General features: G+C 39.6%; 1 protein-coding gene across 6 annotated transcripts in view; it reads right to left on the bottom strand.

The window, feature by feature from the left end:
* PHACTR2 (phosphatase and actin regulator 2) overlaps positions 1–27,487 on the bottom strand; it is a 117,979-nt gene that overhangs the window by 15,893 nt on the left and 74,599 nt on the right. For 3 of the 6 annotated variants that reach the window (XM_072331706.1, XM_072331708.1, XM_072331707.1), the window contains exons 3-8: positions 20,693–20,773; positions 17,659–17,817; positions 7,610–7,846; positions 3,760–4,297; positions 2,352–2,551; positions 984–1,140 (exon numbers count right to left, since the gene is read on the bottom strand). In XM_072331706.1, the coding sequence (XP_072187807.1) occupies positions 984–1,140; positions 2,352–2,551; positions 3,760–4,297; positions 7,610–7,846; positions 17,659–17,817; positions 20,693–20,773 (1,372 nt within the window). The remainder of the gene's footprint in view (positions 1–983; positions 1,141–2,351; positions 2,552–3,759; positions 4,298–7,609; positions 7,847–17,658; positions 17,818–20,692; positions 20,774–27,487) is intronic. The other 3 variants (XM_072331709.1, XM_072331711.1, XM_072331710.1) reach the window with 1 other exon arrangement.

The raw sequence follows: 27,487 nt of genomic DNA, 5'->3' as shown, positions 1-27,487 counted from the left end.
AAGATGTATCCCTCTTATAACTATGAAATGAAATAAATTAGTTGGCCATCCAGTTCACAGAGCACTTCAGCCATGTGCTAAGTGCAGGGGCCAGGCTGCTGTGCTGGAGGAGCTCCTGTACTGGAGGAGCACTGGCTGCACTGCCCAATATCTGCAAATCTCTGACAAACACAGGACATCCTCCAGGTCTGTCTGGATAACATTTTTGAGCACAAACAGGGCTGGGAAAACACAGACATATTGTAGCCTCTTCTCAGAGAACTATCAAAAACAGAATTAACACTTCAAAGGATTTTTCTTAAGTTTGTAAAAACAGGTGATTTTTTTTTCTTTTCTTTTTTTTTTTTTCCCCATGCAATTATCTTAAGTCCTGTAGGAGTTCAAAGTATGAGAAAGGTACTCCACAAAGGTGAGGTGAGCACAGAACTAATCCACAAACTCAGTCAATGCTAATTCCTTTTGTTGGAATCAGTACACAAATAATCAAACATTTTAGAGAACAGGAGGAGAGAGGGAAAGGACAGAAAGGAGGAACATGCACAGGCATTCTCCGTGTGTCCAAAACTATAGCTCTGACTGAGAAGGGGATATGTAAGCTCAAGTCCCTGCTAATCACAGAGCCTTTTGAGTTGGAAGGACCCTTAATGGTCATCTAGCCCAACTCCCCTGAAATGAACAGGGACACCTACAGCTTAATCAGGTTGCTTAGTATGAGGGAAGGCTTGAATCATGGCACTGACAGCTCTAGTTCCTCTTTGAAACAGACCAAAAAAACAAGCCCAAACCCTCATGTTTCTTTCCTGGAGAACAGAAGTCCACAACTGACATTTTAAAGTGATGAGAGAAATTAAAATACATTTTTTCCAGACAGTTGTACCATGAGGATCCTGCACTGCACATTAGACTGAACTTGCAGTGTGAAGCCAATGTTCTTAATCCACCATCTCCACTCGGTAAAGCCACATTTACTCTGCAACTGATACCTCACAAGCTTCGTTCCAATCTGATGTCTGATTTCCTGCCTCTCCTCTTCAGATGTACGCTGCAGGATGTTTTTGTCTTCTAATTCTTTCTTAGATGGTCTGTTGCCAAGTTTGATAGCAAGAGTATCCCTACGACGAATTTTACTTGCCAAAGAGCCTGAGGAAAGGAAGAGGAGGGCGGATTTAGTTCATTCATGCTTAGGTTACAGACACAAACCATGTAAGGACTTTAATACTTCCCCAGAGCAGCCTTGTTCCCACATGCAGGAAAGGAATTTTAATTAACATCAAAAGGAAAATAGTTTCAACTCAGCTCACAACAATAAAAAGTTGGAAGACTTGGTTGAAAGAGCTAACAGCCAGAACAACAGAGGAATTTTAGAAGGATCATTTGTTGTCTGTGAAGTGATGGGGCAAAAATGACAAATCTACATTTACATCTCTTTGAAGTATGATACATTACAGGTTGATTTATTTACCTACTCAGTACAGTTTGCAAAATGTTGCTCTTTTTCTTAAGCTTTACACGGTCGGTCTAGCCTCATTCTTTCATCTTGTCCCTCTTCCTGTTTGTTTTTTTTTCTTCACTCTTAAGTCACTTAGTTCTTGTGTAGTGCTTCCTCTCTTTAACTGGTTTGTTAACTAATATGAAAGATGCAGTTTAGAAAAATGCTCTGAAGCAATCTCTTTGTCAGTAGGACAGATATAGGAGGGACAACAGCCATGCAGTTCTGCTAGCATTAGCATCAGCCAGCTCTGGAAGCAGTTCTGATGTCTCTTGATATTCTGAGGGGGCTACACACACCCAGCAGTGGCAGGTCTCATCACACCCTCTTCTTTTCCTGAAGCTGCTGCTCCCATCGCCACTCCTACCCATGCAATGCTTAAACTGCATGGGCCTCAGCAAGTTTTTGCTCACAACTGTCTGGGAGTGGAGAAGCATTTACCAGCAGTGGTAAAACTTAACGATCTAAAATCATTCCTTGAAGCCATATGTGCCTCTCTTCACTCTGCATTAACAGGTGTCAAGCACGCTCATATGCAGTATGTAAAAGGTAGGGAGCAACCGCTTGGTAAGATGCCCTGCAGCAGCGCCGCATCTTGGGACAGAATCACTCACAGAATGATGCGCTTGCTAGAAGTTCTGCCCTAGTCTTTGTTCTCCTGCAAGTCATAACTAAACAGGGTCAGCTACACAAAACTCACTTGGGTGTAGGTGTCTTTGGACCATGCGCAAGCACTGAGCTCCAGTTTAGCAATCTAGCAACTGCAGACACTTAGCAGGCCCTCTGAGCCAGCCAAGGACAAATGTATACATCCTGAGGGTGTCACCCCTTCCCCAGTACATTCCTTTTGATAGGGGCTTACTTTCAGCACTCGCATTATCATCATCATCGTCGTCGTCATCATCCGTGTAAAGTATGGGCCCATCAGAATCAGAGTCACTGCTGTGGCTCTCTCTGCTGCTTTCACTCTCAGCAGCAGCAGCAGCATCAGAAGTCTCCTCTGCTGGTTCAGAGTGGGTCTGGCCATCTGCGTTCGCTTCTTGGTTGTCTTTGCTAGCCAAGCTGTTAATTCATAAACAGACATGATGTTATGTCAATGCAAGCAGCACAGAACTCAAATGGGAGACGCACTATAAAAGCAAAAATGAAAATAAAATTTCTGTTGTTCAAACTAACTTCTCTGATTCTAAAGCCAAAAGTATGTAGAAGCTGCGCAGTGTATGTGTATGCACATGGGTGTATATATCTGTACATGTGTAAGCACGTTAGGAAGAAAGTCTCATTACTGATCAGAGCAAAATGTTCATTTCCATCACTGATGAACATGGAAGTAGCAGCAGAGTGTCTGTCTGCCCTGGGAAAATCCTTTCAATAAATGAATGTGTGAACAAGGGGAGATGCAGCACAGGAATGTAACACTTGTGCAGAAGTACCAGCAAAACTTCCTCTATCTAGAAGAAATTCTCTAGGCCACTGGCATCTTTGACTAAATCCTCTTAAGTTGTTATGAAAGACACTGGTTCTTTTGACAGGGAATGGACAGATTAATGTCAGTCATTTTTTTGCTGCCAACTATTTTGCTTTAAAAATGTAATTATGAACTTGCTCTTGACTCGATTTTATAGTATCTGAGACTAAGATAGGGTATTGGGCAGTGGCAGACCAAACACTTACTAACCAAAGACTAAAACTGTCAGTAAGCTTTCAAGTAAATTCAGCTACTGAATTGAGAAACTTTAGCAATGAGATATTTAATGCTATCTGCAAAAAAGTAAAACAAAACCAAAACAAACCACCTCATAATTCAGCATCCTTTCTTGTTTGCTTTTATGAGAGAGAAACGACAGTATTATCTGAGACTAGCTGAGCAGTTGAACACAGGGGTCTTATTCACAGAATCACAGAATAGCTTGGGTTGGAAGGGACCTTAAAGCCCACTTAGTCCTGTGGACAGGGCTGCCACCCACCAGATCAGGCTGCCCAGGGCTCCAACCTGCCCTTGACCACCTCCAGGGATGGGACACCCAGAGATTCTCTGGACTGCCTGTGTCACTGCAACAAGGCAAGCTGTACTAAGCCAAGCAATAATGTACATGGCACACAATGAGAAATGACACCCTAAGGAATCCTTCAGTACTATAGAAGAATGGCTCTAAGATGCAATGAACAAATCATGCTGACATGCAATACAGCACTAGAAATGTGTCTCCCTCAGCTGTAGGCTTTGCTACATACTAATAACAGCAATGACTTACCAAGGACCATCTCACCTTTTTATGTCTTCTCCACTAGCATCTGGACTTCTGTCTGAGGTTGTACTGCTCAAGCCCTCATCTGTGCCTCGCTCAACCTGGAGAAGAGGTTTACTATCTGATCCGGGAATGGATGGATCTTGGGCATCTGAGGACACAATGAGTTGACCAGCTGCAGAAGTAAAAGGAGGTGGAGGTGGAGGTGGGGGTGGGGGTGGGGGAGGAGCAGTGGTGGGAGGTGGGGGGACAACCAGCTTGCTCAGTTGGTCTACATCCTCTGTTTCAGAAATCAGACTGGAAGGCTGCTCAGGTTCAGATTTTTCTGCCTTCACTTCCAACTTGTTGGCTGTGCCACCTGAAGGGGAAGAGGCAGCCCCATCTGGTGCCGTTCGTGGAGCTGTCTGTTTCCCAGGTTTTTTCTTGCCCCTGGGAGTTCCTGATGTGCCCGATTTGCTGGAAGTCTCCTTAGAGGCTTTGGGATGAGATGATGTGGACGAAGTAGATGGTGATGAAGAGGACTTGGAGACTGGTGTTTTTTTAGCATGTGAAGCACTAGCTAAAATAAGAAAAGAAAAAGCATTTTGCAGTCTTGTAACTGTACAATTTTTGCATCTTTTTGCATTAGTTGACTTTTGTGCTGATACTTCAAAAAATGAAAAAACACACTTGAAATTTCTATAATCCTTTATCTATGCGTTTGAGATGAGTAAATACTGAACAGTATGATTTTCTGTACATCTTTCAGTGAACAGATCAGGACACTCGTGGGCACCAGTTAATCACATTTCACAATGTTCTCCCAAGTTGTGTGTTCATAGTTAATGGCAAGCAGCAGAGGGACATTAAAACAAGATGTACTTTTGAGTCCAACTTGGTACGTCCATTAAAGAGAGGCAGAAACCACTGATCTCATTCTGCACAAATAATCTCCTGAAGCAAAGAGGCACTGAAGGCCTCCTGCATGTACTGGAGCTCTCAGTCTTGCCACTGACCAACTCAGTTAACACTGAAAAAGTGGTGACACAAGACTTTGACACTAGATGCTGACTGGTAAGTAATGTTGCTGTCTGCTGTTGTGATATTCCCTACATCAAAACATACATGGCCAGTGTGCAAGATTGCAAGAGAGATCAGCTAGCCTGGTATTCCCATTTGCATCCCAGTCACATTTCTGACTGCCGCCATCTGGACTGGGAGCTTCAGGCTTCGAACTTACATTTAAAAAGCAAGAAAAACAACAACCATCTCACAGTTCAGCCCTTTTCATCAAAAAATGCATCCAACTCAAACTCTTCTGCTGTAGTAAAAATGCATTAACCTCAAGAGTGCAACTGAAAGCATTATAAAGTTGCACAGCGACCTCGAAGCTAAGCTTACAGAGCAGAACAGAAAGCTATAAAAGAAATCAGCTGAAAGGCCTGTTAGCATTTAACTAAAACCAAAACCAGAGCAGATTAGGACAGAGCTAAAATACAGACACTCACACCAATGAGCTCACAGTACAAAAATAGCTCTCACGGTGATGCTGTTCTCAGCCTCAAAGAAGGAGGAAAATAATTCAGAAGACAAGTTATACCATTCTCTTCTGCGGGAGAACGTTATGGTTTACAAACACTTATAGAGCTGTGCAGCTTTCAGTACAGCTGCAAAAATCTGCAAAAACTCACAGCTTCAGGCAAATCATTGTCCTTACGTGCTATAAGGCCACTCTACAGGGCTCAGTGCAGGACCTACTGGTACTGCTCTTATAAGCCACATCCACTACATATCACTGACTTCACTTACCAGCTAATCAAAAGGAAACAAAGAAACAGTACAAGCAATAGCTCATAATTGCAGTGGAAATAAATAGTGGCTCCAGCCTGCATATTACTGAGCAGAAACCTTACAGAGTAAGTGGATGATACTAACAAATGGCTCTGGTTCTGATTCAGCAAAGCATTTAAACACAGGCTCCACTCAATGAAACCAGTTACGTGCCTAACCTCAAGAACTCCAGCACAATACAAATACACAGTCACACCATAATTATTACCGGGAAAAGTTAAAAAGATGTTTCCATTGAATGAAGCCTCACATTGTTCTCGGAACCTTTCCGGACTTGTAATCAGAAACAGAGAGAATTCTCCCAGAGAAATTCTCTCCATACTTTGACTCAAGTCAGTAGAACTATTGCTATTATTGCTTTAAACTGGGCTGGTTAACGATTTCCTATCAAGTCCCTTTTTCTGTAGAAAACTGAGATTTTGATTACATTAAAAAGCTGATGAACATCATTCAACTTTGTGCAAACATTCATGCTTATGTTAACACTCCTCCTAACTCCACTATTTCGGTTTGGAAATCTGTTGAGGAACCTCAGTTCCTTATATTCCTGCTCTCCTTCACAGGACTGGATCACTGGCTGCATCATATATTCACTTTCATGGGGATGTGATAAACCTCAAGTATAAAATATCACTCCCAATCAGTTCTGTTTATTAAGTGTTGCAGATAAAAACAATATACCCAACGCTGAAAGAAATTACTGGTAAAATACGTGCTATTTTGTACAAGAGGCACATTGATATATTTTACACACATATGGTCTCAAGTGTTGCCTGAAATTTCAGCAAGGCTACTAGAAGACAAATCTGGAATTTGAATGTATTTTAATTTATGAACTGAGACATTTGAGAGCTTGTTACCAGTCAAAAACCTAAACACTTTTCTATCCAGTAGGCTGTTCTGTTTCTGAAAGGTCTGCTGTTACAAGGTTCCTTCATCTGAGAGGAACAGTTTTCCATCTGAAAGTGAAATACAAGCAGCGAACTCTGGGTTTTCAAAATGTTTATTCTTGTGGCCTATTGATGTAGTAGGGACAGTTAATACCAAGCTAATAGGTATTTTATGGCAAAGTTATTATTGTAACTTTAGCATTCTTGCAGTGTTTTCCAACAGTTCTCTTCTGTATGCTTCAAATACAAAACTTGCCAAAATGTACAAGTTATGAAGAAGTATACTTGGAGAGAAAACTGGAGGGACTGAAGGACTTTGAAAGACTGAAAGAGGATCGAGAACACGAGGTTTGTATAAGTTGGCTAATGGATATATACAGTCAATTCATCATAATACTGCTTGCATTCAGATAATATTTGGATGATTTCATTTTGGTCGTTGTCTAAATCACAACCGCTCGAACTCAAGATCAGTACCTTAAAACAGCTACATAAAATCTAGCATAATTGCAGGATTTTGGTTAAAATGTGCAGTGATAAACTCATCTGCTGTGTGCCTGATGACTGGCGCTTTCCATTTTCAGTGTATATTTAGGATCCCATGAAGTCATCAACAAGCTCAGGAAAGCCTGGCCACTTCTAAGGAGCTTTTTTCTTTTTTCTTTTTTTCAGATAAAACAACTGCTACTCAATAATCTTTAAGGATATCTTCATGTTTTTGTCCTTCATCACTTTGAAAACTTGTAAGTGTGTCACATTGCACAGAGTAGTAGATGTTTCCATCAGGTTACAGAAAAATCAATAGATTTACTTTGGGGCAGTTCAGATGTATTTGTTTTCAAAAGTCACCTCTTTCCTTGCTGATCCTTTGGCAGCTCTCTGAGTCATTTTACTGCCAGCACTTGCACGTCAACTGGGAATTCAGTATAGTCTCTGTTGTGCTGGTGTTGTGCATATATTCGTTAGACAGCAAAATGATTCATCTCGGGTGTTTGCAGACAGCAGAACCAGAGCTCAGCGAGACATTAGCAAAAACCATCAGTGGCATGCTCTTTAGTAGCACAGCTATGTACAAAAGCAGAAGTCCTGGCAGGACCAAGCCCTCATGCACATGCACCCACCTTAATTGGCACTGCCTGTGCAGTACTCACCAACTTCTCGATTTGCACTGTGGCTTGTTGGCTTGGGAGGCGGGAGAGGAGGCTGCTTAACAGGAGCCTTTCCCTTTTTTTTAGCATGAGGTGCTTCATTACTCTTATGGCTGGTGGTGGCAGAAGCAGCAAGAGCATTTTTTGGTGGTAGCGGAGCTTTTTTAGGTTTAGGCTTAGACTTGGGTAGTGGTGGAGCATGAGATGCAGTTATTTCTGGGCAGTGATCAGTAGTGTTCTCTATGGATAAGAAAGTGAACAGAAGCCAACTGACAAACAGACACCACAAACATTCAACAGCAAGCTTGACAACAACTACCTTTTGCTGCTTCAGCTCTTGGGAATCAGGAGAGATTCTTTACCTTTTCTCTCTTACTAAATTACTTCTTCAGAAAAAGAAAAGTTACCACCTGTCTCAATTCAAGTTCTTCTCACTGAAGACTCTTGCCCAGCACTTCTCTCACTCTTATCTATTCTGAACTTCCAAGGATTCTCTTTAGTATCGCTAACTAAGCTGCTGGCTGCAAACTAAGCAAGACATATGCCATTTGCTAAAAAATTCCCTTAGATTTTTTCTAGTTCTCTGAGATCAATCAGCTGTAAGATTCAGATTCATTTGATTGTGAATGTGAATAAGACTGCTCTCTTTGCCATGGGTTCAAATATGGCTATGGAAGCTAAAATCTTCCCCTGAAGCAACACATATTCCTATGCTACAGCCCGCTTGTTCACAGAAACAGCACCTTTATTTTAGGTATCTTCCCCAGGGTATTTCTACTCTTTAACTAAATTAAACAGGATGTTGTTTGGCATGGGAACACTCTTCCCTCCTGTAAGTCCTTTAGGTACTCATATAAGACTGCAGTTTCAAGAATCAACAGTTACTCAGTCAGCAGAAATGTGGACTTTATCCAGATTTCATAGTCCAATAGGAATGGCTCTATAGAGTGAAACAAGGAACACAGGGGATTCAGTGTCCCTATTCTGTGCACTTCACAAGACTTTACTTTGGAGTAGCTTTAGGCTAGTTCTGTGGACTGCATGTCCAGATGTGGAGAGAACACAACAAGTTCTTGCATGCAACTTTGTGTTCAGTTTCATCCAAAGGGAACCTTGTTTGTGTGCTCTGCAAATCGAAGACAGGTAAGTGGGAAGGATCTGGAAATTCAGTTCAAAACAGCAAAGCTAATGCAGTTGAGCCATTTATGTGCAATATAAAATTCTGAAACACGATCTCTATGGTGTTTAGACTGTAGCTGATAGCCAAATGGGAATCTTTATTTTGTCACACCAGCTCTGCGTCCATTTGGTCTCAAGACAGCTTTTCCACACCTTGCAGAAAAAGGATTCTACAGAAGTAATAGCATACAATCAAAATCATAAGAGCTTTGCTTACATGTCAGTATAAACTACAATGGTCAGAGAATGAAGGAGCCAAGCATATATGAAAAATAATTCTATCATCGACCTCTTTTTTATCACTTGAAAGGAAACCAATTCACTTATTTCAGCATGTTCCCACAAAATCCCCACTCTAACAAATTACATAGCTGTTCCTGCATCTCCTGGCCATTCCCTTTCCTCTTCCTTCCTACGTAAAAGATTCCCAAGAGATAAGCAGTATCTTTTCACTGTAAGATTAGTAGATGAAAAACAAAAACAAACATGTTGGACAACATCAACATTCCTTATCTCAGAAACAAAGCCTTTTCAATCTCTAATTTAAGGCTTGTTAACGTGAAGCTGATTCATCACCTGCAATTACTGAAAGCAACATGCACACACAACTCTTTATCAATCAAGAGAATTAATGGTAAATAGATTCCAGCCTATATATTCATAGGATAAAATGGTTTTGCTAATATTATGCAAGAACCAATGTTTTAGAGCTAGAAAGCAGATTCTTTCAAACACAGATCCTTGTACAATATCTTTGTTTTCCTACCTCTTTCTCCTGGACCAGAGAAAGACTTTGGAAAAAAAAAAACAAAAACATATTTGTTGCACTTCGTTTCCTCTTTTACAGCAGTGGTACCTCCTTATTAAGCTCCACCTACCTTCATTCAAAGATGATAACCTGATTTAATTGTGAGAAAGCAAGAGATTGTAACATTTTAATTCTGGTGTGACAAACGCAGCAAGAAAAGATAAAATTTCTATTTTAAAGACCTTAAAAGACATGATCAGAAAGAATTTTAAGTGTATACCATTCTCTTTCCTTATGGATCAGGCGTCCTAAGACTTTACTTACTAACAGGAATCAATTGAAAACCCATGCATTTATTTATGCATTGTCACCGTGCTTTGCTTTAAGTCATTAATACAGAAAGTGTTAAGAAAAGAATGATAACCTAGTACTTTATGCTCCACATTCTAAAGAAATGCAGAATTATTTAGAATCTCAGTCAATTTACATTCACCTGTTTAACTGATTAAACAATGTGTCACAATATATCTTATGTATTAGTGAAAAAGTACAAAATACAAGGATACATCTTTACTTAGCTGCAAATAAGCGTATCTTAATTACACTCAATAATTATCAATCTTCCATAGAAAAATAAATAAAAATTATTAATGAAAAACAAAATTTGAACTTTATTTATTTATTTTTTTTTCAAATTAATGTCTCCACTTTCAGATTTCAGTTGTGATTAAGATGGACAATTTATGTAATATCAATTGCAACCTCACCAACACTGGGATATCATCTTTATCTAGGGCAGTTCTTTCCATACTGTTATGCACATTATAACAAGGTCTGGCACACTCTTTTTGCACAGCAGAACTCTTTTTGCTTGGATAGTGATGACTCCCTTTCAGCCTTGACTACACCTTGATTACATACATGCCCTTTTCTTCTCCTTGATCAATGAGTCTTCTTGCTCGTATCTGTGAGGAAGTCTGTGCTCTTGCCCATTGCTTTAACCATATAATTCCTCTTGGTATCATTTTACCTTTGTATTTTCTGGGTTAGCTTCACTTTTTTATCTCACCATAATAAATTTGATGGCCTTCAATGTCAGTTTTATCCTGCCTAAACTGTTGTTACTCATTTACTCAAGATACTCAGTTCCCACCTGAGCAGCCCATTGTACTGGCTTTTTTTACTAACTATCTGAATTTTGAAGCAAACATATTTAATCACTTTTCCCTTGCTGCTCTTAAGCTTGGAAGACCCTCCCTGGAAGCATTCACAAGGATACCAGTCTTCATTCACATTACATCCTGTTATCATAGAATCATAGAATTACCCAGGTTGGAAAAGACCTTGAAGATCATTTTTAGGCATCGTACTTATTATCCTCACCTAGTCTCCTCTAATTTTTCAGCATCTAACCATGGTGTCCTCTCTTTTACTACAAACCCACAAGGACATTATTGTGGGTTTTTTGTTTTTTGTTTTTTTGCATTCATCTAAGACATTACAATAAGTTCCCCGCATATGCATGAGTATTGTAGAATTATAAACAGTAGCTAACAATGCCAACAGTGGAATACTCTTGCTAAGAGAGAGAGAGATGGTCTGATGTCTGAAGATGCTTTTGAGATAAAATTATGTTACAACTGTACCTCTTTACCATGACTCTGCTTGAATATGGGCCCTTGTTCTTCATGCTCCTTCTTGCTCATCAGGGTTGTAATTGCCAATCAAGAAGCATCTGGAATTAGCTCAGTCCACCTATTTGTCCAAGCCCATCCCCTCAGTACCTCAGTACCAGCTTCAAGGTATTTTTATTGCTATTGCTCTTCTTAATCTAGAAATCTGTTCATCATGAACAGGACTTTAAACAAAAGGTCACCAAATGACCATCAGATAAGAATATATTTTATACACTTCATCAAGACATCTTCTCATCTTCTGTAAAAGCAATTTGTCATATTTTTAACAAGAAAGCAAAGCAAATGCTAATGTCTTATTTAAGCATTTAGATCAACAAAAGGTGCATGCCTGGAACAATTTTTCCCAAGTCCAGGTTTTCAAGAAAGCTCACCTTGAGATGGCATTTTCTTGTTCCTAGAAACTGTGATTGAGGCCAGACTTTTAAGAAAGCTGTCTTTTTATGTAAACATCTAAGGATAACAACAAACAAAAAAACTAAACCATGACCAGGATCACCAAATACTCAGTGTGCAGCCGTTCTTGCGGAAACTCTCACAGATTTCCAGGGAGATTCCAGTATGCCGTATTCACTGGAAAATCAAATGACTTATTTTGGAAGCTAAACGTGCCACTGTTTGTAAACTGTGGACTAAATGGTGGTTATGAAGAACTACAAAAATCCTTGACATAATCTCATAATGCACAACTGTTTTTGTTTGTTTGTTTCTGAGCCCAAACTTTTCTACTACAGGATTTTGTCATATAGTACCCATGTTTTTTTGTTTCTACAGTCAGAGCTGTGATATGAATCTAGCTTGCAGAGAACCAGTAGTCCTGCAATACAAGCATGTAATCTTAATCAGCTGCAAAGCACCCCTCTCCTGGAAGATGAGCACAATTTAGTTATGTAAAATGGAAGGTGGCAATAAGGTATAATTAGTTGTTTACTGCAGGGTAAATCCCTTCAAAATGAAATTAAATAGGAGTTTTGAGAATCAAGAGTTTCCTTTCCAGCCTATGCAGCCTGTGTTGTGATTAATCAAAATCCAGGAAACTGTCATTTAGAAACATGGGACATCAGACAAGACAAGGTGTCTTTTGTCTCATTTTTGGACTCGCTGACCGTGCTGGTGCAGGTGGTCACCTCATACAAATCCTTTCATAAATTTTAGATTCAATCAGTTCTACTTTTTGTTCATGCTACTGCTACTAAAGCTCTGTTCAAGGAAACACCTATTTTTGTTGTTAGAAAGCTTCCCTTAATTTCCAGTCCAAATGTATTTCAAGCCTCTGTTTATTCCTTTCTACTTTTGCCAGCTTTGTCCTTCAGCCATAGTCTCTCCGGGCTGCATACCAATTTGTTACATGTACCAAATGCGCTCAAGACTCAGGCTCTGTTTTGCTAGACTGAACAAGAACAGCTGTCTCATAACCCCCTCTGCATTAATTCCAGTTTTGAATTCATCCTTCTTGAAGACAAATGAACAGATCTGTACATCTGCAGACTTCCAGCTTTTGCTTATTGAATAATGTTAACAGTACCACGTGCAAAAGACCCCATAACAGAGGAAGGGTAGAAACTTGAAGGAGGGAGGAGAAAGGGGTAGGTAGGTGTAACATCTGGGCTAAGTAACATTAAAATATTTCTTACTGTTTCCAAGATAATACAGGAAAAAAAAACAACCAACAAAACACAATACAAAACAAAACAAATACATGCTGATAGATCAACTGTTGTATAAGATGTAAGCTGTTAAATCAAGACAGAATATCTGTAACATCTTCATTGTTAGCCGCATATTTTTACCTTTTCTTGGTCTATATGACACTTGGAAAGCAAACAGGCATGTAAAATTCTACATTCCCTTATACTACCTGTACAGATATTTTCAAGCAATTCAACGGTTAATCTGCTAAAACCATGTCTACAGTCTTATTCCTGGAGCCACATTAGGATTGTTGGAACAACCAACAAACAGCAGCTTTACAAATTAGGAGCTTTCCTCTGCCACTCACATTATGTGGGTGAAAGCCTGCCCCTCTCATGTCAGCCTACTGGCAGGAGCCTGCCTGGCTGACTTACTGGATGGTTTCTGCCCAAACAAAGCTTTATCGAGAGTACCTTTCCTTTTAAGAATACTTGGATTCAGTCTCATTTTACATAGTTCAGGTGACGAGCAGAAGATAAACTATTCTTAGAGTAACTAGTCGTAGGCCAGCAAATAACTGAGCTAGACTGAAACAAGTCTACAAGTAGATTCTTTGGGAGTCAGGCAAAAAAAAACAAACACCCATAAACACCCATAAACTTTTATGTATGGTGCAAATAACAATGATCTACGGATCTGAGGGGTGTATGAAACCAGCTTATAACATGAGAAAGAAAGAAGTTTGTCTCGTCTCTCACAGTGAATGGTTTGCAGGATTGATCTGCTGAGAGGTTCCTGTATAAGGCCCTGGAGGATGGGGGTTACTACTTGGAATTCAGCAGTTGTTGCGGGATTGTTTTTTTGGTTTTGTTTTTTTTCCCACTTAGGGAAAATAAAGCAAAGGCCTCTGAGAAAAGAAATTCAGAAAATTTGAGTTTAAAGAACATTCCCTTGAATGTAAATTAGAGTGCTGGTCAGCAAATATGCGTACTCATAAGATCAGGGCTTATGACTCCAGCTTTCTTTTTCTGTTTATCCATGAGAAAAACAGAAGATTAAATTTAAAGGTAGATGTAAAAGACAGTGACAAAAGATAGGAGAAAGAACCTCTGAACTCAACATACCAAAACTTAAGCATTTGTCAGCTCTCAGATTAGTTATGCTGTGGAAAGAAAGCACTATACAGATGGATCCTATTAATTCATTTGGAAACAGAACTAGAAATTGTTTCCTTTACTGAAATATGAGAAATGAGAAAACCTAAGAGGACCTTGGTCTGCTATAAATGGTACTGGAACGTTTCAGAAGCTTATGTTCCATGTCACCCAAAACACCCACAGCACCCACAAGAGAGCTCTGGCTTCCTGCAGTGCACTTATTTATCACTCATGCCTGACTGATGGTAGGCAAAGTGAAACTTATTATTATTTTTTTCCAGGTAGTATCTCACCAACAGTTACTGAACCTTTCACTTAACCTTAACTGAAGCTAACAATGAAATTATCTACCAGAATCACAGAAAGACTTGCCACGTCAAAAAAGAGTAAGATCAAAGTTTACAAACAACTCAGATACAAACCCAGGGTTCTCTGGTGTGTCTTGAATGCCAGAGACATCTTGGGAAAGTGTGAAGGAGAAAAGGAGCTCTGACGCAGTACAAGGAGGTTTTACTATGTGCAGCAAGCATGCTGTGCCATCCTGTTACACCCCTATGGTATAGGATAGCAGGAAACAGCTACAATTCTGATATCTATTCTACCCATGTTGCTTTTGCTCTTCTCCAACACTCTTGTAGGGTACAAGAGGAAGAAAGAAGGGGATCCATGGATCCTCTATGCAAGATTGATACGTCACTGGGAACGTGGAGTGCTAAGGCCCACAGGGGCTCTTTCAGACAAATGCCATAGATCAGAAGCCCTGGCATGCCAGCACAACCCAGCCTGCTGGCCAGACAGCCAGCACGTACTCTGGCACGCTGCCTTCCCACGTGCTGCTCTGCATCCCTTCCAGTGTGCTCACAGAGAATGGCTACAGTTGAGCTCTGTGTTTTCAGCAAAAGATGCTAGTGACTTGTAGTCAAAACAAAACCAAACTAAGGAAAAAAAGTATTCAGAACTCAACCCAGTACACGTATCACGTGAATAAACAGTCCAAGAAGAAGATCCAGGGCTCTGCTTTCCCATCTGCAAAGCTCAACCACCTGTTTTTGTAAAAATCACTCAATGATCTGTATCACCAGCTTCTCAATATGCCACCATAAAGGAGAAATTTTCTTTTAAACACACAGTTTGTATGACTGGTACATCATAGCTACAAAAAGTAATGGCCACACTATGAAATTTCCAAAGGTTTTTTTTTCCCCCAAATACAAAAGATATCTGCAAGCAGAGGGTGCACAATTTGCAGGGATGCTTGGCAGCAGGAGGAGCAGCATTCAGGCTGCTGCTTCACTCACTTTTGCTTAACTCATTTCTCCAATATGTGGCTGAGCTGACTGTTTTTGCCCTGTTGGTACAGCATTTCTGTGGCTCATGCTAAAACATTCTTCCTGTGACTCCAGGCACGTTCCCTGCTCCATGATGCATTGCTGCCAATTCTTACCACTTGACCACTGAGCCTGCCACACTTGGTCTTTTTAAACTTCTATCATCATCATTATCATATTTCTTATGCAGGAAGCTCATTTTCAAGACCCATTTGAACTACAAACTGAACCCAAGTTCTGAGCTACCACCATTTCATAAAGGAGTTTTAAAATAACCCAATAACTTTCAGGGGCTGAGCTGCATTATTTGGAACACGTCAATTTGGCAGCGGTTTGCAGCACAGCATGCTGCTAAACAGCAGGAATTACTCCTGTCTTCAGGTCTTACAAACATAGAAAGTAGAAATAACTTCCTTAAGATTTACACATTTAATTTTGTGACTCTAAAAAGCCTAACATCAACGAGCTTGAATCCATTGCTCTTGACAGTCCAGCTAGCATTCACCTATCTCAGTTCTTCTGACAGAAACTGCATTCTGGAACAGCAGCATGTATTATGGTCTGACCAAAGGACATATACACACAGTCCTGCTGCAGCTATGATCTTGATGCATCATCATCAAGATGATGATAATGCAAACCATGACATCAGCAGCTCATTTCTCCCTCTGCCAGTGGGTATAGGTGTGATGCAGACCCACTGTAGCTGCCATAAAAAAGCACTGAGGACTACACCACTAGGTGTATCTGCAGGTGCATCTGCAGGCCTTACTCTTCAACAGATTGACTCACCTTCTTGTTTAATTTGTGATAAAGTGATAGCTGTATATGTTCTGGCACTAAGCCTACTCTTGTTCAGCAATCATTTCAAATTTCTATAAGGTCAGCAAAATAGAGAGAGAGCTGAATGAAATAGCATGTTTGAAATAGATATTGAACCTTCCCCTTTTCATCACAGTTCTGCATTCTGCAGCATCAGCTAGATGGGATTTCAATAGTTAGAACTGTGTATCTCTAAAAAAAGCGCACCTTAGGAAAGCCTTCAAGACCTGGCAGGTTCAGAAGGCTGTACTTAGGGATGCATAAAATAACAAATGATCTGATCTAACCTCAAAGTTAACCTGAAACATTTTAAAGGAGTTTTCCATGGCTTTTGCAAATCTTTTTTCCTGACCCAATACACAACTGGTTCTAGTTGGCATAAAAAGATACACGTATTTAAATGTCATGAAAAGAAGCTAATTATGTATCTGGGGCTTGTTGGGGGACAGGAAGTACTAGGAATCACATAGGAAGTGCAGTTCTCCTTGGGAATCCGGCCACTTTTTACACAGTCAAGTGATTCACATAGTTCAGAGAAGAATTCAAATTACTGTGTTAGCTGAACTGATCCTCACAACCTCCAGAGGCTCATTCATCACTAGGTAAAGGTTACTAGGAAACACTGGAAAGACTGCTCTGTCTAACAGCCAGCTATGAAGTTCTTGGTCTTTTGTGTCCTTGCTCTTTCCTGTAGAAAATCCAATAGATGGACCAGTATTTAAGAACGCTCACTTTTCCTTTCTTTCTTTTTCTTTTTGACTGTGAAAAGAATTGGCCCAGTATTCAAGATACCAGAGAAAGAGGTTAAATGCAGTCCAAACCCTTGTGATTCCACTTAAGTTTTTGACTTTTCCTTATTCAGCCAAACTTTGTCACCAAGGTGAATCTGAATAAAGGTAACAAAATTAATATGAACCTCAAGATTTGGGGCACAGAGAATATTTAACAGAATTTAGTGCATTTTATCTACAGAAAATCATATAGGCATGAAGTACATTTTCCATAAATGACTTGGGTTCAGTTGGTAGTAGTAATATATTCCCTTGAATCTTTCTGAAGAACTGAAATTTAAGTGCTTAAGAGGCAACGAAAACCAATGGGAAAGAGCTACCAAAGCTTAAACATTTGAACATTTAAGCCATGAGCTGCTTCTGCAATGGTATTGCAAGGTGATGCATAATGTGAAAGATGCCATCTTTCAAAAAAGGAAAACCTGGAACCAAAGCCTGCCCACATCTACAACAAAAGGTTCACACTGAATTCAGAAACATCTCTGCATGTATTTTCACGCTCATATCATGATTCTATTTGTTACCTTACAATAACCACAGTAAAATGCACGCCTACCAGTAATGAAATATCCATGTTTTGCTAGTCTATCTTTTTGGCAGTTTGCAGAATAGAACGTACAGCATGCATTGGTGCTGATGGAAGAACATGTTAACATTTAAAGTAGGTGGGAAGAAAACAATTGAAAAACGTGTCCATTTACCTTTTTGATCTTCTTTTTTTCCTTCCAGTCCAGATGATTTCTCTGATAAAGTGCCATTATCTCCGCTGGCTTTTACTGCATTTTCTTCCTGTATGGTTTCTTCACCAATAGCTACGGTGTGTCCGTTTGAAGTTTCAAAATTTACTGTGACATCACCATCTGAAATAAAAATTAAATATTAAAATTAAAAACTAACTGCTTCCTTAGCACTTACTGACAATACACACCAACTCTCTGCTTTCAAGTCACCATGGAAGCAAAGCAGAAAGATTTACTGAAGTGTATAACAGGCTCTGAAAAGTAACTCTCTAAGTGATCTCCACAGGCTGCCAGGTCTTTGAGTGGATATCTTCACAGTAGTGGGCTCACTTTCCAGGTCCAGCTTTAAGGCTCCATCTTCTGATGTGAACTCCATACATGTCAGCATCCCATGCTCTTCCTGCCCACATACTTTACACAGAGGATGGTGATGCACTGGAACAGGTTGCCCAAGGAGGTTGTGGATGCCCCATCCCTGGAGGCATTCAAGGCCAGGCTGGATGTGGCTCTGGGCAGCCTGGTCTGGTGGTTGGTGACCCTGCACGTAGCAGAGGCGTTGAAACTGGATGATCATTGTGGTCCTCCTCAACTCAGCCCATTCTGTGATTCTATGATCTTGGTTTACATAGCTTAAAGGCATTCACATGGAACAAAATGTATCTGTGGTGTGTTTCCAAAGGTCACAGACCTGGACCTGCATAGAATTGCAGACCATGTTGCATCCCACTGGTTTATCAGCCAGGAATTGGACAGATATTTTCATAATATACATGATTAATTCCCAAATGTGAATTTACTAGTAATGACAATGAGTCGTTACCCAGTCCTAAGAATCAAGGTTAAGACTCCTTGTAACATTACATACTGTTACTATATTTTGCAAGTCCAATTCTCTCTCAGCTTTTATGACTATTTACTGACTTACCTGAACTACCTCAACTATGTTTTCTTTCTCCTCCTGAAAAAAAGAAATTGTCTTCCTTATTTGTGCCTATTTCCCTGGAAAATGCTGTGTACTCACAGCTCACAGCTTTCTCTATTGACTGGTATCTGTTCTCTATTCTGTATGTTTTAAATCACTACTAATTTTCCTCTCTGGTTGTGTTCAAGACTTGCTATCTGTAGGTTGCTCATACTGCACTTGCAGTTCTCAGTGATGATCGCTCTCCTCCTACAGGATGCTCTTGCCAGCCAAAATTTATGCAACTTTACCTGTAATGTCTTCTGGCTACTCCTGTTGCTTCTCCATTAACTGTGGTAATTCCACTCTCTTCTTCTTGTTGGGTGCTTTGAGATCTGAATGTTTGGTAGTTCCCTCATTTCAATACAATTACGCAGCCTCTCTCTTACTCCCTTAGGCTGCTCTGTGGATTAAGCTGATGGTTTCACTCTCACCCACACAACTAACTTTCATTTGATGTGTAAAAATGATGTGTGAAACCTAAGTTCTGCCTTCTTAACCTTGTCTCACTTACTATAGCCGATATTTGCTTTCCTCCTATTTGACTGCAACATTCAACTTCCTCAGCTTTTTCCTTACAGAAGCTCCTAAATCCACTTCCCCGTCTGCCTCCACATGTAAGATTCCCACCTTAACATCTTGCCACTTCCCACCTCTTTCTTCTCCATCCCTTGTGAAACACTGTCACTTCTTTGCATTTTTTACCTCTCACATTTCAATACTTCATAATATTTCTACATCTAGCTTTCAGCTCTGTAGACATCCCTTCTAACTAGCTTCACACCACCCAACCACTGTCTTCCCTGTATCTCTGTTTTCAGCCCATCCAAAACAATCCAATGCTCCTTAAAGATTATAATTTTCATAACACAAGAAACACAGACTGATGAAAGCAACAGACTGGATTGATAGTCGTTCTTAAGAGGGGAGAAAGAGGAAAAAGTCTTTTTATCATTCTATCCTTTTACCCCTTTTAAGAGTGGATTAGCCGGTCAAGGACACTAATGACCAAAGCAAACATATTTTCAGCATGAATGACACTGCTTTGTTCAAACTGTTTTTTACTTACCTGAGATGTTAACAGCTTTCATTAACTGAGCCAACAGTCTAAATGCATTTTGCAAACATCAATCAACATAGTAATATAGCTGCCCAAAAAAACACATAGCAAAAAATGTTCAAAATTGCATATGGGCAAATTTAGGCGTGGCGATTTCACATTTCTTGTTTTAAGTCTCATATAATGGCAGAAACAAGTTAAGAAGCCAGCTATGCTGGATGTCACATTTTAGTAATCGGACAAGACAGTAAAGACAAGCGATGTTACATGCTAATGAATAAGCCCTCTGCTTCCAAGGATCAATGTGTGCAATTCTTCAGTTCAGGCAGGGAAGTACAATTTCTAAGATAGACCTGATTTAGGAAGTTATGCAGTTCTTGGACTTATCAATTAAGTGATGGTTTAATTTTAAGCTACTGAAAATGATTTTAATCACTTGATTTTAATCTCATCTAGATTTATAGATACTTAATGATACTTAATGAATACTACTAGAGGCATTCCAAAAACATAACCAGAGGTGGGGCGGAGGTGTTAACCATGGTCTGCCCATACTCTTCCAGGCACAAATTTGGGGTTATTAACTCTAAATTGTTTTTAAACAAGGAGTGTTTTCCCCATAGACTTTTATATTTGTGCCGCTTGTGAATGTGGCCTGTGTGGTAGTGGTGAGATCTGTACCATCTCAGCACCGGTACTTTTTGATACAGAAATGGCAGCCATCCATGTTTACAGGAAGCATACAAATATTTGAAGATATGGCCAGAAGTGAGGTGGCGTTTCTTGGCAGAAGCAGCTACAGAATGCGTATTTTTTGACTCTAACTTTGTTTCATTCAACTGGCTCAAACTAATTCTTACGTTCCTCTGCTTTATCTCCTTATAACTAGTTATACTACACAGAAACACTGCAATAGGGATTTTACCATCCATGTTTAGCATTTAGGAGCTAAATTCTAGGTAATGCGTTATCACCTTGCTCAGGCATTTCCTTCAGCACTCCCCTTCTTATCAGCTCCTCTCTGCTTTGTCTTGTCGAAATCTTCCTTTCCAACACTAAAGAAAAAGCACAGTTAAGAAGAGATTTATTGTCACACTGACAATGCTTGTGAAAAAATGTAGAAGAGAATTAAGAACCCCAGACAGGTCTTTCCCTCAGCTCTACAGGGGAAGTGGTCTGGTCTTCCAGTGATGCTCTCCCACAACTTCAGCCACAAAAGATGGGATTCATCTGATCCAGTGTCTTCAGCTGAGCTAGGCTCAATGGGGCTTCCTTCACAGTCAATGGGAATATGTACTTCCAGAGTGAAACTAAATTCATCCAAGCATTGACATTTAATACTTAAAAGCACCTCTTTATCACTGATTGGAATGACTACATCAGCTTAAGATACCTTTACCTACTCTTACAGATGTTTTGAGGGACAAACCCTGTTTAGAGCAAGCAATATTTTTGATCAAGTCATAAAACTGCTTACAGAGTAAACTTTGCACAACTATTTTAAATAAAAAAACAAAATTAAATCTTGGGAAAAAAGGGTTAGAAAGTTCTGTTCTAAAAGAGAATAACATCCTCATCCAGGCTGGTTGGCTGTCATGAAAAAAATGAAGCACCCTGTTTTTTAGGTTAAAAAAAAAAAAGCATAGAACACACACAAAAAAGACTGTGACATCAAACATTTTAATTATTTTGCTTATTTCCCATGGGAAAAAATGTAGAACGGTTTTATAGGGAAAAGTATTTACAGATGGCAAAATAGAGTACTCCCCACTCCACCCTAACCCTGTACCAATACGATTTTATTTGGTGATCTGAGAAGCCACTGAAATGATTTATGGAACGCTGGTGCGTGGTTCAGAAAATGAGAACATCGCTACTGTAAAACCCTCTCTTTACTGCACTGTTAGCAGAAGTTAATCACCTTTTCCAGTTCGGTTTACATATGAACATCAAAACCCAAGCGATGTTTGGAGCTCAAGCTGAGGTCATGCAGAGAAGCTTCAGTAGCACTGGACTTCATCCTATTAATGATGTGGGATAGGGTGATTTATCTCATCAACTAATTCGAACACTCTGGTAATCCAATTATTCTGTAGTGCAAGCCTAATTGCTCTATGCAGATTAAATGCTGCACAAAGTATTTTCAATCTCACTTGAGCTGGACTGGTTTGAGAGAAGTCACATAGAATCATGGTTAAGTGAGCGCTACAATGAGGACAGAGAAAGTCCTCACACGTTTCAGGAATTTACCCTCTGTGACAGCACCCAACAAACATATTTCCCAGCAGCAGGTAGCTCGGGCTGCAATTGGTTGAACAAGAATGGAAGCACCAGGGAGGCAGGAGCATAGAACTACCAGCTTCAGTTGGCTTCATTTATGCTGGAAGTTGATTCTAACCCTGTTAAGCAGCTGCTCAGATTGAACTCTTTGCAAAAATGACTGCTGATGTAAAAGCCAGGGCAGAAGGGCATAGCTAGGAACACGGGTAGGCATAGCTGCCTGAATGCAGACCACTTGAGACCGTCTTCCTAAGTTCCATTCTTAAAAAGTTCTTTCAGTTTTTCCCCATTACTTTTAAAAGTATATACCTTCCAACTGCATGTCACACAAGTTATTTACACAGCAAGCAAAGTACAGGAACATGCCATATTCTAGCAAGTTTTTCTTCATGTACATGAGCACTTGCTCCCTCAAAGACCTCTGGAGAAGAGAACAGGGACAATGAGGCCAGAGGACTATGAAGGCAGGCACTGACCAAGGGCTGTAATCTTCCCAGAAAGTAAGTATATTTATTAGCAGAGTGAAATCTCCTTTGATATGAAACCCGTGGATGAATTCTTTGTGAACACAGTTTGTATCTGTTTTAGAATCATAGAACTATTAAGGTTGGAAAAGGCTACCAAGATCATCTAAACCAACTGTCAACCCATCACCACCTATGCCCAGTAACCAGGTCCCTCAGTGCCACATCTATCCTTTTCTTGCTGGCAATTTAAATATTTGCTTGCTTTTTCAGTTTTGAAAGTATAATTCCTACCTTTTTTTTTCCCCTCTGGTTTTTTGCACCAGTTTTACTGGGGACAGTGAGGTCAGATGGTCTCCCATATATTTCTTTGTGAAATTTAATCTCATACTACTTGGATATACTTCCTTTCCATCAAATTCAATAACATTGAATCTGACCAGCTACCTATGACTCCCTGAAGTTTTCAAGATGATGTATTTTTCAGTTCTGCAGCACTGTATCAAACTTAATGAAGTCATGGAAAACACCATTTGCATTTAAAGACACTGACACCTTACACTTTCACTTGAAGACCACAAAGAACTGTACTGACATTACACAGATTTTGTTATGTCCTTTAGATTATCTCCGTTTTACAGACTAGAATATTTATGAACAGATAAGAAGCTTAAGCCCAAATCCTTAATCATCTAAAATGCTAGCTCTAAGTGTTGTTTGATTTAAACTGATTAAACTCAGCTAATTCAGCTTGAAATGATAATTTATTTAAAATATTATTTGACTCATGGAAAGAACAGTAGAAAATATGCTAGCGTTCACTGTAAGTATCTCAATTTTAATTCCTATAAAGAAGCCAGGCAGGGGGGTTGGAGCTTCATGATCCTTGAGGTCCCTTCCAACCCGGGTCATTCTGTGATTCTGTGATTTCAGTTTAAATAAAAGTGATAAAAAATATGTACTCTTGTATAAGAGGAATGAGGACACTGTCTACTCATGAGCCTGCACTGGGTGCTATTTAGCCAGGGTGATCTCATAATTTGAATTTATTTCTTATTAAGGTCTTTTCACTATGTAACACGTTTCACACTTACACAGCCAACTGTGTTGAACACAACAATTGCACTGAGCTTAAGGCTTTCATGCATTTAGCTGAGCAAATCACATTAGACTGCTGTTACGTGTAGGTAAACTCTCTTAAAATAATGTTCTTTTTACAAAGTCAAGCATTGGGAAGGTAAGAAATGTTTGAATGTGGGTCGGCAAGTGTGCAGACGGTATAGCTTTCATTTGCTTGTTATGTGCTTTACTTTTGCAACCCCTGGCTCACATAATATACAAACTGCACTGGTGTCTTCACTTACTTCAGCTGTAACTAACAGAAAGCATGTCAATTTATCAGACTGTACATAGCCTTGAACTGGAGCCCTCATTTACTTGGGTAAATCTTATTTGTGCAAGGGATCCCACAAACATGTATTTTTAGCCCAACATAAATAATAGCAAAACGAATCAAAATAGCAGTCTACCTCAAAAAGCAGTTTCCATCCCTCCCCACCTGCCCCCTCAGAAAGAGAAGATGTACCGACATTCAGCAGCTACAAACCTCAGGTAGTCTTAAGAACCCATTATTCTGTTTAAAGAGCTGTGTGAGATTCTGGATATCCTCCAGACTTCAGTTTTGCTTATTCAAAAGATGCTCAAGAGAATTCCAAACTTTAATTTTTCTCTGACCCAGTAAGAGCTAAAATCGCCTCCCGCTCCCTGTCTGCACATACTCTCACAGCACGGCTTTGAAGTGGCGTCTACTTCATGCCAAGACTTCAACTGCTGCCTTCTTTGCCTTCTGAGTAAAACATGAGGTGGGGGTTAAGATTATGCCATCTTCTGTTTGTTTTCACTGATAAAATACTTTTGGGCAGAAAGTATACAACTAGTGAGAGAACAGATTTTCTGAGATACAGCATGGGAAATACGCTGCTAAAGGGAAAAATTCCAGCCATCATTCCCAGATCAGACCAAATACTTCCACATCTAGTTGTGCACATATTTTTTGTTTGTTTGTGATATTTGCTGTTTATGAATATCCCCCATAGTACAATCACATGAGATTCTGTCACCACACTGCATATTACATCCCTGTCAAATCGGTAAGACCCTACTTCAAAATCTGACTGAAACCCCAGTTATAGCAACAGAAGTTCTTTCCAAAACCCCATATTCTGTTTCAGAAGAGACTTCCTTCAGATGCACGCATACCTAACAGTTGCAGCCCCGTTAAGAGAATAACCAATACATGCAATGACCGTCATACCATCTCCCATGGTCTCAGACAGGGAGACTGGCCACCTGCATCTGAGATATACACACACACATCCCGTTCTGTAATGTAAATACATCTCTGACTGAGCTGTCTGAGGAAGAGGATTTCCTGTAGGAAATTTATTTTGTGCGGATGTTTTCCCCTTTCTCATGTCAGATAAGCGGGTTTCTTCTGCTGTGTCAATTAGCAAGCAACAAGGGGCAACTTGCCAAGGAAATGCATCTCTTTCAATCTCCGTTGGCCTCGGGTCTGTTTCCTCAAGAAGTACAAGGGTAATTTCTTTGTTTTTTTCTTAACCTTTTTTTTTCCCTGAAACAACCATCTGAGGCAGGATGAACACAGCCCAATCTGGTTTTCATTTCTGACTCCAGCCTCACAGGAAGCATGCATACGAATGTAAGCAGTCCTACATCTTTCTTACGTAGAGCTGAAAAACAAATGACTATGTCCCTACAGCTCTGGGATTTCCTAACAGCAAAATAACACTCAGGCAAGTTCAGGTATGCTTCCATTTCAAGCTAACCTGATTTGTACTGAATATATATGGCTTGTTCATGGTGTAGTTGGGGCTGCCACCCTGTTTCTAGGTCTTCTGAGGACACAACAACTTACTGCTGCAAAAACATAACGATCTATCCGCATCTTTCTCTATATGGAATTACAAGGGGAGGTAATCTGTTTTTGGCCAAGACAGAGGAGGAACTGCAGGAGGATGCTCAAAGTCAGCACAAGTGACTTATTCAGGTGCGCTTCTGCCAGCACTACTGGTACTATTCATTAGCAATCAGCATGGATTAAAGGTGTATCTACCCTCAAAAAGGCTGCTAGCAAAGGACCAGTACAGCCAGACTTGGAAGAAAAAGCGTTGATTGCTGACAGGAGGATGAATGACAAGAGCACCTAAGCAAGACTACGAACCAATTGGCCACTATGTTGATATTAATTGATATTTAGATACCTCTTCCACTCTCAGCATAAGAACTCTGAGAACTGTAGTTGTGCCACCTTCATCTAGATAAAGGTTACACCTTAGAGAGTCACAAAAGGATAAATTCCTGTATAACATGTAGGAGAAAAATAACAGGAAAATCCTTAATTTACTTTTAAAATTTACAATTTAATTTAATCAAGATTTACTCTCTCTTCATCTCCCCATCTTAAAGAACTGTTATTGCTACTTCTTAGATGACAGATGAGATCTTCAGATATTACTTACGTCCAAGTATTTCACTATAAGGGGGAAAAAACCTCAAAAATAAAACAACTGAGTGCTGTGATGATTGGCAGAACGCATGTAATCTGGGATTTGTGAATGCACGCTGATGTACTGAATGTATGAAAGGATACTAAAGGTTTCAAAATCTGAAATTAATTCCCCATGTCACTTTACTTGTACAATCCCACCCAAACAAATGAAATATTAAAGTGCAGTGGGATGGATGATTAAAGCCTTATGAAAAATAGAACGTATGGACTCCTCTGAGAGAAGGAAAAAATCAATCTATTGAATAATTAAAAAATATCAGAAGTTTCCAAACTTGCACAAAAAAGCACAGGCTTTGCTCACCAAGACATGCATTGAATTTTGTATATTCATGTTTCACAAACTATACAGGCACTGAAGTACTCTACATAATTTAGATTACTAGAATGGTTTTGGTTTTTTGCTAGCTGTGTTTTACAACACTAGTTTTACAGTACTCTATGTTACTAAATATAGCAGCCTTTACTGTACAAAGCACGGATACATATTACATGATTACCTGGCACAATGCTGTTAAAAGAAATCAAAATGTTTTGGGAGAATGATTTAAAAGTCTATGTAGAGGACGATACTCAATACAAGATACATTAGGCACTTAGTTCATCAGTTGGGTTCGTTGATTTTCTTGGGAACAAAAACTATTAAAGTTCTTTGACAGGACTTAGAGCAGGAACTTCAATTATTTAACTATTACCTCATTCTGCATTAACTTTTCCTATGCTCTGTAACATTTATAGACATACCTCATTTGTGCAGATAATTACCTTCCACTTTTCAGTACAAATTATGTACAGTCACATATTCAGCTGACCAAAAGAGATCCCAGTTACATGATCTATGCACTATACTAATCTATCACCATTGACTCTATTCTGCTCATTTGTAGTGCAAATTCTCCTAACTCTTATGGACTTCTGTTTGCACTCTCAACAGTGTTCTCCGCTTTGAAGAAAAGATTTATCATAAAATAAAGCTCTAGCCCTGGAAAAAAAGACAAGAAAAACTACATTCATTTTTTAACTTCCAGACCTGAAAGGCAGTGATGCAAAAGTAAAGCTGAATTTTTTTTGTAAAAATCAGCTTTCCTAAATGTTAAAAAGCTCCAACAGAGGCTCTGAACTTCCTTTCTGATTCAGTGCACTTTACTGACAGGAACTGCAAAGCTAGACCACGCATCCAAGTGGTAACCTTTGCAGAAAGGTAAAAGCTACTTCTTGTTATGTTTCACTGTATTTAGCTTTCTGCTGAATCAGGTCTGTGATACAGCTCATCATAGAACAGGTGCCAGTACCCAGGAGGCAGTGGAACTAAACAGACACAGCTCAGATAATTGAGAAGACAGTGGAAAATTAGCTCTAAGGTCATTGAGATACACACTGCTCTTTACTAAGAGTTTTCTGCAGCAATTTCTAGGGGTTCCTAGACTTAAAATCTAAAG

The sequence above is a fragment of the Excalfactoria chinensis genome, chromosome 3 (genome assembly GCF_039878825.1).
Source record: "Excalfactoria chinensis isolate bCotChi1 chromosome 3, bCotChi1.hap2, whole genome shotgun sequence".
In the NCBI taxonomy this organism is placed as follows: Eukaryota; Metazoa; Chordata; class Aves; order Galliformes; family Phasianidae; genus Excalfactoria; species Excalfactoria chinensis.
This window is presented reverse-complemented; position numbering and strand designations above follow the sequence as displayed.